This window comes from Panicum hallii, chromosome 2 (genome assembly GCF_002211085.1).
Source record: "Panicum hallii strain FIL2 chromosome 2, PHallii_v3.1, whole genome shotgun sequence".
Taxonomy (NCBI): Eukaryota; Viridiplantae; Streptophyta; class Magnoliopsida; order Poales; family Poaceae; genus Panicum; species Panicum hallii.
In genome coordinates this window covers 35,855,542-35,868,594 of record NC_038043.1, presented here as the reverse complement: position 1 = coordinate 35,868,594, position 13,053 = coordinate 35,855,542, and the positions used below count along the sequence as shown (strand labels likewise).

Sequence of the window (13,053 nt, the reverse complement as noted above, 5' to 3'; positions counted from 1 at the left end):
CACCGTGTATTTTTCGCCTTGCATCGCAACCCTCCTTATTTCATCTGGCGATACCTAATGCTGCATACACTAGGGAAGCTTTGCCCTAGGTTGTTCACTTGCTGAGAGGCTTTGCTCAGCCTTGTTTCTATGTTGGTGCACAGGGACGCTTGGCCCTAGCCGCGCTGACGCGTTCTGCCTTGTTTTTGACCTCCAAAAACCCTGATTCGGAGGCCCTTCTTTAAAATAGGCATTACTTTTGCATACGAACTCGAAACAGGTTGAATTTTTTTGAAATTGGATGAAATTAAATTTTGCATCCAATCGTGACTCGGGGAACCCGATCGGAGCGAAAATAGAACCCCAAAATTCGCTTTCTAAGTGGGAGATCTCAAGCTCCAAAGTTGCTGCACACTTTTCAGTGAACGTGCCTGATTTTAATGTAGACCACATCTTAACTCTGTTTGGGCTGAAACTTTTTGTACTTCTAGCTCGTGTGTTCCCTGTTTAGAGAAAAATATAAAAAAATAGTTGAAAATTTTAAACAGTTGCAAAAAGAAAAAACAACAACGGGAGGGAAAATCAGGGAAATAGACAAAAAATAATTGCATGAGTTGCTGGTTGCTTTTTCTTTGAGTTATGTCCATCATTCTTTGTTCCAACTTGTTGTGCTATGCCTAGGGACATATCTTAGCCAGCAACGGTGACTAGTACTTTGGATACTTTTTGAACTTTGCTAATCTGCTTTTTGTGCTTACCCAAGATACACATATACTTCTGTCAGTACAACTGTTACACTCAAGCTTGACAATAGATTGTACCACCCTGTTGGCTTTGGTTAGAACACTTGCAAAATGGTGGTAAGCCGCTTGAGCTATTGCACTCCGCTTTCACCACCAGCCGATAGCTGTTAGTTGATAGAGATAATACCTTGCTGTTATATTTTGCTGTCTTCTAACCATGTCAGGAGGACCAGGGAAAGGAGTGGAGTCCCCTTCGGACTTCAACGAGTGTCTGTCCAAGGATAAGCTTACAAGGCTTCTTGATGACCAGTGCACCTACATGAATGGGAGATTTGAGGAGATGCTGAAAACTGTTAACAATCTGGTCACCTGAATTAAACATGTTGAACAACGGCCTCCTTCGCGACGGCCCCGACATCAACCCCCTGACATCAACCACCGGAGGGTGAGGAGGAAGATGACGATGATGCCGACCTTGATGCTGATCGTCTTCGGCGTAATCGTCATGGTATGGGAGGTAATCATAGTCATGGTAATAATGATCCTTTTGCTAAAACAAAGTTTACCATGATTCCTTTTGCTGGTACTGCTGACCCTGATGTCAGACCTGGGCACACGGTACTGTGCATATGGTGTACTTTTCCTAGGATATGGGATGAGATATGGCCCACACCCTACATCTGTTGTAACTACTCGTAGTGCAGTAGGACTACTCATACAGTAGTGAAACTAGTCGGACACGGTAGGAAACTACCCGAGAAGTACTGGGGTAGGACTCCTGGGCTTGTACCCGACTAGAACTTCCATGTAAACCTGTCCCTCCAGACTATATAAGGGCAGACAGAGACCCTCTTCAAACAGAGGAGATCACCCGATCACCACCTAAGGCAATACAAACCACATAGGACGTAGGGTATTACCCTCTCGGCGATCCGAACCTGTCTAAACTTTATGTTCCTTGCACCTTCAAGTTCCTGATCTCAGCGACAATCTACCTATAAACTCACCACCTCAGGGGTATCCCTCAGTGGGTGTGGTCATAAAACACCGACAGCTGGCGCGCTAGGTAAGGGTGTTCATCGAGCATCCACCGGAGAATTCAATGGCATGCTTCCACTTCACCAGCGCTGTGCTCGACGAGGGCACAACCTTCATCTTCGGCTCCTGGATCTGTGTCGCCAACGGCTTGGGTGGCTACAACAGCCACCTAGTCAACTCCAGGAGCTGGAGGCCTCACATCAACTCAAAGCAGCAGCCTCGACGAGTTCATCGACAACCTCGACGAGCTTTGCTTCCCGATCTAGCCCCGCAAATTGGAAAGATGTCCGTTTTTGACGTGACTTCCACTCGTGATGTATGAGAACTAGTCGGATCGGACTCAAACCAATCTGAGGGACCACACAATCCAAGTCCCTCTCTGACTTGGAGGAGGACTTAGATCTACTGCTCAAGCTCAGGTATGTGGGAGCCACCCCTTGCCGGGGGCCCCTTGTTTTCAACAACTACTTGAACTCCAACAAAGAGTATTCGTCGTTCAGTACTACACCTTCAAGCCAGTCTTGAGGAGGACTCAGAGATGAGGGAGCCACCGTCCGTCGGGCGGCCCCCGCTCTTGAAAACCACTCGCAATCCGATGGCCACACCGAATCATTTTTGGGCAGCCATCGGGGTTTAACCATAACATCAATGCCGCAAGGCCGTTTCGTGTACTGGAAGGGCTTTGAGCCCTCCGAACTACTCAATTACGAGTCCCGCCTTGTGGCCTTCATGCAGGAACTGCCCTTCCAGGAGGGCAAACCTCTCTCTCCCATCGAGGAAGAGGGAGATAGTAGCATAGAGCTACTCGAGTACAGCCTTACAGCTAACAACTTGTCGGATCGTCAAGTCTGCATGGCCTCCCTTCGTGATGTGGAGGACGATGAGCTAGGCCCCGAGTATGACAACGAGCAACTCGTAGACATCTCCGCCGATGAGCCCACAGCTGACGCCCCCAGGTTGAGAACGAGGAGCACCAAAGGATCCGGTGGGTGAAGAACGCTATGCGCGCCCAGCGCAGGCGGAACGCGGAAAATCACGCTCGCGACCCAATATACCAAAGGAACCTCAACAACGCTTTTGCAGCAGTTGCGGATCGGGAGTACCGTACACTGATCAGTGCCATTGCAGAAGCAGCTCTACTTGCCCAACAATTACCACCCAACCCTCAGATACAACGGCTGCAGTATCTGACCCAGCGCGCACTCGTACAACTTGATGTGCAACATCCAGTGTCTTCCACTCGGAATCTACCCTCGAGGTCTGAGCACCATGGCGAAACCTTGCTGATCTGTCATACCCTTGGAGGAGGCCCCGAGAACTGGAGGAACAACAGCTGCCAGCGGAATGAGGGCCACCCATCCGCGTATGGCATTGATGAACAAGAAGTATAATAATCTACTCGCCAACCTCGCAACCAGCGAGGCGCAAGGCCTCAAGGCCAAGCTCCACTCGAGGCCAGCCTTCACGATGCTCCCACGGTCGACCTCAGGCAGAAGATCAATGACGGCCACGATGCACGGCGTGTTGTCGAAGCAAGGAGAAGGGACCGTACCGGCAAGTACCATGATGATGACGACAGCGATCACTTTCCTGCCTTCACCTCCAACATCACCAACAAATCCTATCCCAAGGAGTTCAAACCAGTCGAAATTCCTAAGTACGATGGTAAGCAGGACCTGTGCTAGTGGATTTGATGCCACTCCGTTGCTATTGAAGTTTTAGGGGATCCAACTCCACAAAAGCTCTCTACTTCCCGGTAGCTCTGGAGTCCACACCCCTCACTTGGCTTCAAAGCCTCAAGCCAAACTCCATCGACTCGTGGGGGGAGCTCAAGCGGGCCTTCATCAACAACAACTTCCAAGGATCCATGTTCAGAGCGGGCACTCGCCATGATCTATCCTCGGTGTAGCAATAGATGAACGAGACCATGTGGTCCTATACCCGGCATTTTTTCAAGATGCACGCCACCATCGCCAACATCACCGACGAGGACATCATCCGCTGCTTCTAGAATGGGCTGTTCTCGAAGCACACATACCATGACTTCAGACGCAATCGCCCGACTACTACCGTGGAACTGCGTGACATGATGGCACGGTGCGCTGACCAGAAGGACGAGTAGAACGATTGCTTCCCCAAGCTCAACCACGACAGGCAAGACAATGGCAATGGCCACTTCGACAAGAGCCAGTGGAACCACTCGAGGAACACCCGAAAGCGCAAGCCAGACCAAGAAGTCACGGCTGTTGAGCGCAATCCGCGTGGTAAGAAGTCGGGTAACTATGACACACAATTCGAGAAAATCTTGCACAAACAATGCCTAATACACCCGATGTCCCGACACACGCTCTTCGAGTGCGTCAGCCTCCGCATGTCACTCAATGCTCCACCCCTCCCTCAAGCAGGAAAGCGAAAGGACCAGGAGGATGACTAGGAGGGTGACAAGTCGGGGGCTCAAGACTTCCAGGATCCGAAGAACATCATGAACGTCATCTTCGATGGAGACAGCGGATTCAAGGCTCGGGGGCTATCGGACATGTGTCATCAGTGACTTATTTTTGAAATCTGCTGGAAGATAAGTACCGAAGATTCAAGATTAAATTGACCCTTAGCCTGATTCTACGAGTTAACCTAAGGCTTAGGGGCTACTCCATATGGAGTGCGAGTTCAATCGCGCCCTATATAAAAGAAGACTTAACAGACTACTCGGGGCATGAGCACATCACAGCCTCGATGCAACCAAGGAAGTAATCGGAAGACACCTTCAAGATGAAGTTCAGGAGAACTCGAAGACGCCTTCAGAAGTACTCGGACGCCTGCAGTACTCGACTATGAAGAGCTCGGGGCTTGTCAGACCTGAGCACACGGGACTGTGCACATGATGTACTTTTCCTAGGATACGGGATGGGATATGGCCCACGCCCTACATCTATTGTAACTACTCATAGTGTAGTAGGACTACTCATATAGTAGTAAAACTAGTCGGACATGGTAGGAAACTACCCGAGAAGTACTCGGGTAGGACTCTTGGGCTTGTACCCGACTAGAACTTCGATGTAGACCTATCCCTAAGACTATATAAGGGTGGACAGAAACCCCCTCCAAACAGAGGTGATCACCCGATCACCACCTAAGGCAATACAAACAACACAGGACGTAGGGTATTATGCTCTCGGCAGCCCGAACCTATCTAAACTTTGTGTTTCTTGCACCTTTGAGTTCCTGATCTCGGCGACACCCTACCTACAAACTCACCACCTCGGGGGTATCTCTCAGTGGGCGTGGCGGTAAAACACCGACACCTGAGGCTTATTTAGATTGGGAACTTGCTGTTGAACAAAAGTTTAATTCTCATTTGGTTCCTACTGAGCATAGAGTTAGACTTGCTACTAGTGAGTTTACTAGTTTTGCTCTATTTTGGTGGAATGACCTTTACACTGCTCCTAACAATGCCAATGCTATACCTCAAACTTGGAATGCTTTAAAACAACATATGAAATCTCGCTTTGTGCCTCCTTATTATCAACGTGATTTGCGTTTGAAGTTGCAAACTTTGAATTAGGGTGATAAAGGGGTAGATGAATATTATTAGGAGCTCATTATTGGTTTAGCATGTTGTAACATACATGAGGATGATCAGGATACTTGTGCTAGATTTTTTGGTGGTTTGCATCGTGATATACATGATATCCTTGATTATAAAGAATGGACCAGGTTTAGCCAATTGTATCATCTTGTTCCTAAAGCTGAAAGAGAAGTACAGGGATGATGACAACAGCAGAATTTCAGGTCCAACCCTAGAAGATCTTTTCGGCAGCGTTCCGACCTCAACAAGCCCAAGATACATGTTGCTAAGCCATCAGCGACACCGCCGGCTACTACACCTACTTCCAAGGTAAGTAATGTATCTTCTGTGTAGTCCCAACTGCATAAGAAGGTTGTTTCTACTAGTGCTTCATCGAGCTGCTCTACCAACATCGTGTGCCACCGCTGCAAGGGTATGGGACATGTCATGAAGGATTGCCTGAGTCATCGTGCATTCATTGCTACCAATGATGGAGGGTATGTAAGTGCTAGTGATGTTGAAGATGATCTGGCTCTTGCTGCTAACCATGTTGCAGATTCGGAGAGCGAAGAAGAGGCCATTGATCCTATGACTGCTGCTGCGGGCTACAAATCTATTCTTGTGCAGCGTGTGTTGAGTACACAGCTTGATCACGAGCCGGAGAAGCTACAACGCCATAATTTGTTCAACATGTTTCTCATTATCAAGGATTGTCGTGTTCGTACAATAATTGATAGTGGAAGCTGCAACAACTTGGTTAGTTCGGATTTGGTCAAGAAGCTTGGCTTGACCACACGTGATCATCCCAAACTTTATCACCTCAAATGGTTTAACAATAATGGTAAGGCAAAGGTAACTTGATCAGCAAGAATACACTTTTTTATTGGTTCATATCATGATTATGCTGATTTTGATGTTGTACCTATGCAAGCATGTTCGCTTTTATTAGGTCGTCCATGGGAATATAATGCTGATGCTTTACACCATGGTAGAAGTAATACATATACTTTGATGCATAAGGGCAAGAAAATTGTTTTACTTCTTTTAACGCGTGCTGAAATTGTGAAACATGACAAAGAGCTTGCTAAAATTTCTAAGAATGATTATGCTTTAGACCCACCTGTTGCTACATCCCAAGAGATTAAGTTGAAAGGAGGTGCTTTACTTGCTAAGACATCTCTTAACGCTGAAAATTATATTGATGCAGCACCATGCCGTACCATACTTTGCAAATATGTTTCGTTTTTGCATGATCCTACTCCTATGTTTAGAAAAATGCGTGCTGCTGTCACTAACCTTTTGCAGGAGTTTGATGGTGGGATGGAGTCGAGGACGACTCCAATTCAAGAAGGGGAGGATGATGAGGATATCACCATGCTGAATACACCCAAGATTTGGTCTTCTACGAGTTACAAGTCGTCACCAACTTGGTCTTTATGTCCGGTTCGAACTCAGCCGACAATCCTGAACGGAGACATTGATATCTCCTTTATACGATGTCAAAATGATGTGTTCTTCGATGTGTTGGAAAGAAGACAATGAAAGCTTTCTTTTGGTTCTAGTCTGACAATGAAAGCTCCAGAAGATTCTGAGTGACTACAAAAAGGTGCTGCGTCACCTATTTTGGGCTAAGTCAGCCTTGTATTGTGTTGGGCCTTAAGCCTAGGCTGAGGACGCCCCCACCTGGTCGCCCTCAACCCTAGGATGTCCCTCCTTCGGGATAAACTCAGTAGCAACCTCCACATTAGGATTTGGATTTTGTTTAGTTCTAGTTTTCCATTGAGAAACAGACATCTTCATTGTATCAGTGATGTCGAGTCCTTTTGCTGTGACTCAGGGCCCCATTCTTGTTCTTCATCAATATGGCGATTAATCCTTTTGTGATCAGAGCTTGAACCCCATACTTGTCTTTAGTTCATACACATCCGCAATTTCAGATTGCGTGCTTATACTTTCTTGCTTGTGTTCTTCAATTCGCTTGCAGGATTAGCCTTCTTGGCAAGGTCAATCAAGTTGTGCTTGATTGATAACCAACGGAGCAGCGGTGTAACGGTTGCAGGGGTTCGAATCATGACTGATTAGAAGTCTGGATCGCCCACGTTATGACTCCACCAATCAAATTTACCATACCAATCGGAAGATCGGGCCAGTGCTACATCAACTACCATTGGTAATGTCAAAGCATTCCTTTCCAACAATTAGTTAAAGGAACATACAGTTGCCAACTCTAATAACCAATTGACATTAGATCCACAAGCATTGTCATGTGTCTCAAAACTAACTGATTCTATACAGAAGAAGGGCAAATCTAGTGCTTGCAAGTTGCAACAACCTAAGGGCTATTTGATATAGCTCTACCTAATTTTGATTCTCTGCGAGAGGTAATTCTCTGAGAAAAGTAGCTGAAAGTGATTCTCTATTATTATCTAAGATTAATTTTATGAAAAATAGATTCAATATGAGAAGTGAATCAGGAGAAGCTACTTTTTTCAGCTCTCAGCCCCTAAGTTTATTTCAGAGAGTCACTCCAAAAATCATTTCTCTCGGTAAAACTGTTTGGCACAACTTCTCCTGGATTCAGCCTAGAAGTTGCTCTGGAATCTCTGCCAAACGGGGCCTAAGAGAAACCTAACATGCACTCATACAGTGCCCAAAAGTGAGGACATGATTCAGTTACCGCACTCACCCAGAACTTTGAAAGACGCATCAAGCATATTTCACTACAAGTTTGCACATAAACATGTATGACACAGGAAAGAAACTATTCTAGTCTGAAAAGAAACAGATCATTTTGAATACCTCACACCATCAGCAGCACTCTAGAGTCTGGACCATCAGTTTACTTCAAGATGTCTCTGAAATTGGGTTCAATAGGCATACAATGTGACAGCTCGTTCAACATATGCATGGCCTGTGGGAAGGCTACACTGAACATGTGCTGCACTTGAGGAAACTTAAAAGAGTACAACCTTCTTCTGCTCGACTTCACCAACAGAATAATCAATTATACCCCAATAACAGTCCCAAAGAAGCTTCATCAACCCATTTGCACTGTTGTCATATCAGCACCAATTGAACTGATCTGGAGGGCTACAGGAGGCTGTGTACCAGTAGGTGCAGCAAGTGTTGATTGGGCTTGACCAGATAGCGAGCTATCTGGTTCAAGAATTTTCATCAAATATTGCTTCCGTTGACATCTCAACTTCCAGTGGTATTGGTCCATGTTGCAGTATGGAACTTTGGAAATGATCCTGCTGTATTTTTCTGGATTTATATTGCTATAAGCTGACGAAGTCTCCGAGATATGCTTCTGATCAGAAAAAGGTTTGCAGACTCATTCAGCAGAGATGAGTGCTTGAGCAGCAGATGCGCATAATAGCTTCTAAAGTGCCGCAGCAACCAGAGCAAATGCTGAATATCATAAGGAATATCACCAGATTTGAAGCTGCCACCTTGAATCACAGTAGCAACAGCAATCATGTCTTTTGTTCTCTGCTTGACTTTGCACCTTTTTAAAAGCTTCAACTTACCTTTCTTCACCATAGGACGACCAAAAGTGAGTTAAATATCATCTGATGAGATCTCACCATTGAGTGCCCACCCGGCAGAGTGAAGACAGCTGAACCACTCCAGGATTGCTAGTGTTAACAGTCTTGCCAAGTCTGTTGATTTCAAGCGTCGCTGATCACCGACGGTCCTGACAAATTAGGGGCCCGGGGCAAGATTTAATATAGAGGCCCTTATTATAATAATATATATATAATACATGTTGCTAATAAACATTTAAAAATATATCAAAAAATTATTCATCATAAGAAAAAAAATATAAATATGTGATTACCTTAAAATTGTCTTCTAACATGTCTCGAAGCGAAATCATTGATGATAGCATCAGTATCAATTTTATCCAATAATATTTTCTCGATGCATAAAATAGCCAAACCATTTAGTGTTTCTTGAGACATTTTGGACCTCAAATAATTCTTCAGCAACTTCAACTTTGAAAAACTTCTTTCAGCTGACGCAACGGTCACGGGCACAGTAAATAAAAGTCGATAAGCAATAGAAGTATTAGGATAAGAATCCACTTCTCTAACATACTCAAAAATATCCATGGCAGACATTGGTTTATCTGATAAAGTCAACTGCAAAACACTAAGCTCTGAAATTAGATCATTTAGATCAACATCTGATGAGCCATCAAAAGAGAAAGTGTTTGCAAATTTGGTGCAACATTCTCTTAGTTCAATAGTATCCAATGACTTCAAGGTTATGGAGTCCATCAAAAATCCAAATATGTCTTTGAATGATTGGAGTTCTTCAAATCTACTTTTTAATGAACTAATTGCAATATCAACCATGGCCAAAAAATAATTAACTTCAAAAGCTTTTTCAGCTTCAAGATTTGCTTCCTCACAATCAGTTTCATCATATTGTTTCTTCCTCTTAGCATGACGTTTCACTGGTAATGATGGCTCTACACCCAATTCAGATGCAATCACTTTGGCAATGATCAAACTAGAAGCAAATCCATTATTTCTATAGTTCTGAAAGTAACTCATTGTATCTTCTATTCTCATTAATGTAGCATCAATGCACATGGATGGGGATTGCAACTGCTTGCTCACTTTGTTTACTGTAAATAAAATATCATACCAAATAACTATACCAAGTATAAAATCAAAGGTACCAAGAAGATCAAATAAATTTTTTGCATCACTCCTATCCTTTGATTCGGTATCCTTATCGGTACTCAACTGAAGCAAAGCTGACCTTATCTGAGGAGCTTGAAATCTTATTGCTTTGACACTTTTGATCCGACTCTCCCAACGAGTATTGCACCATGACTTCACAGTTAAACTTTCAACATGATATTTCAAAACATCCCATCTTTTAGTAGAACTAGAGAAAAATGTATATATTCGTTGCACAATTTCAAAAAATGAAATAGCTTTTCCACAAGATTTAGCCATGTCACAAAGTGTAAGATTAAGACTATGACAAGCACATGGCATAAACAAAGCTCTTGGATTTATATCAAGCAGTCGTCTTCGCACGCCCTTGTGCTTTCCTTTCATGTTAGATCCATTATCATAACCTTGACCCCTAACATCTTCAATATTTAGGCCAAAGGACTTAATGGAATCAAGTAATGAATTAAAAAGTCCCTCACCAGATGTATCATCTACCTTCATGAAACCCAAAAAATACTCCTCAACTTTACCAGTAGACATATTAACACATCGGATCAACAAACTCATTTGTTCTTGATGACTGATATCAGGGGTACAATCAAGGATAACTGAAAAATATTTGGCCTCTTTAACAGTGTTTATGATAGATTTAGTGATGTCAGAAGCCAAAAGAGAAATCAACTCATTCTGAATTTTATGACTAAGATAGTGATAATGAATCTCATTGTTTTGAATACGTCTGAGGTGATCTTGCATAACCAAATCAAATTCAGCAATGATCTCAACACAAGCTAAGAAATTACCATTTTGATCATTGTAAAGTTGCTCACTTGGTCCTCTGAAAGCTAAATTCTGCTTACCAAGAAATTTCACAACAGCAATTATTCTTTGTAAAACTTGCCTGATACGCTCTTTCTCCTTGGTGATTTGCTGCTGAATGTTTTTGTCAATTGTTTCATGCTTACCGAGCCTCACCCTCAGTTCATTCCAAGAGTTCATGCTTGTAATATGTTGTATACTAGCTTCATGTTCTTTCAACCTCTCATTAATATGCTTCCAATCTTTGAACCCCTCATGACCCAATGAACTCTTGCAGTTTTCTGTATTGAAAAGCTTACATGAAAAACAAAACACTCTATCAACATGTTTTGAATATACCAACCACTTTCTATCATAAACTTCTCCATTGCTCATCTTTCTAGAGTAATGAGTATATGAAAAATGTCTGCCATTGGTATCCAAAGGAAATTCAATATTTTCATCTACTATTATGTCCCTTGACTTGTTATCAAGATTATCCCAATTTCTTGGATCATAAATATCCTCAGTAAAAACAGGTTGTTCATCAACACTAGCATTTTCTGTAGGAGGTGAATTAACCATAGGCTGATGATCACTCACATTGTTATCATTCCTATTGGTGTCAATATTTTCTTCTGGTGTAAAGCCCTGATCTTCTGGGTTATTATCAGGTTGCTCCTTCATAGCAACTATAGCCATCTCATTTTGATTCCTTGAAGTTCTTGAATTACTAGAAAAAAATTTGTCCATGGCTCCTCTCTGTGTTTCTATGAACTCATCTGCTTGTTTCTTCCTCTTCCTTTTCTCAAAACCGGATGGATACCTTCTAGATGACATGGCTATATGCTGAAATTAAAAAAAAAATTATGAATTGAAGCTATCGCTTAGTTACAACAATATTGAATAAACTTAAAAAATTATTACCGATTATGTGGCACTGATGAGCCAATGTTCACCAATGAGCAAAGCGATAACGAGATAATATTAAACCGATGAATTACAAATGGCTTGCTATAAATTCCCAAACAATTCATTTAAATATCTAAACAATAGTCTAATTAGTAATCAATAATCATCTAAAGCATAGAGAAAAAATTATACCACGGATGGTTGCCCTACAGCGAATCAGCGTCTCAGCGATCTGCTACTGCACTGTTGATGCAGTGTCGCACTTGCGCTGTGCGTGGCCGGCGTGGGTGACAGACTGACAGTGTAACATCCCAGTTTTCATCACTATTGAAAGAAATGCAAAATAACCCTCTAGTTCCTTCTCCACTAAGTAAGAGTGGGATATTTTCAAGGCAATACTCTAGTTCCTTCTCCATTAAGTAAGAGTGGGATATTTTCAGGGCAACCCTCTAGTTCCTTCTCCATTAAGCAAGAGTGGGATATTTTCAAGTCAACCCTCTAGTTCCTTCTCCATTAAGCAAGAGTGAGATATTTTCAAGGAATACTCTAGAATTAGTAATAAGTGAAATTTTGAAAATGCTAGGATATTTTGGAATTCTCTAGGAAGGGGATACTTGTCCTAATACCATAGCTTTCCTTGACCTATAAATAGAGCCCCCCCTTTGCCATGCCATCCACCCATGAGCAAGGTAGATAAGTTGTGGTAAGGCTAGAAGGGCGAGTGCTGGACTAGCCACTTAAAGGTGTGCGTTCCTTCATGACTTTGTCGATCCAATAAGGTAAGTGTTAGTCTCCTGGTTAAACTTGAGTACTTAGTATATAGGTTGTGATTCATCTGTTGGTAGGCTCCATCTCGCCATAAATCGGGGTCGTCGCACACAATGCCGGCCGAGATATTTTTCCGCCGCGCGAACCACCTCACCTCATTTAAAAAGGAAGCCGACGCACCTCCCTGCCGTCCCCACCCGCGCTCGCTTTCGCTCGTGCACGCGCGACACACCGGCCCCACGACGGGACCGCGCACTGCCGCCGGCACCGCGCCGTGCCGCCCACCTCCGCGTCCCCACCTTGCCCATGCCCCTGCAGCGTCCTCGCCGGCTTTGCCGCCTCGACGCTCGCGTCTTCAGTGCTGCCACTGTTTGAGCTGACGGCGAGCTGCCGCAGCCCACGCCGTCGCCCGTCCCTGTGTGACGCCGCTGCTACTCTCCTCGCCTATAAAAGAAGCGAGGCCGTGATGAACTACTCCATCAGCCCTAACACACCGAGCCGCTTCACCTTGCTAGTTGAACCACTTCTCCCGAGCCCAGTTCACTCACGAGACGAA

At 43.9% G+C, this 13,053-nt stretch overlaps 1 protein-coding gene across 1 annotated transcript; it reads right to left on the bottom strand.

The window, feature by feature from the left end:
• Positions 1-3,007: 3,007 nt before the first annotated feature.
• LOC112880974 lies at positions 3,008-11,519 on the bottom strand. Its single transcript, XM_025945696.1, has 2 exons — positions 10,757-11,519; positions 3,008-3,381 (listed from the first exon to the last, which is right to left on the bottom strand). Exons 1-2 carry the CDS (start codon positions 11,517-11,519, stop codon positions 3,008-3,010), a joined length of 1,137 nt encoding a protein of 378 aa, XP_025801481.1.
• Between the last annotated feature and the right edge of the window lie 1,534 nt (positions 11,520-13,053).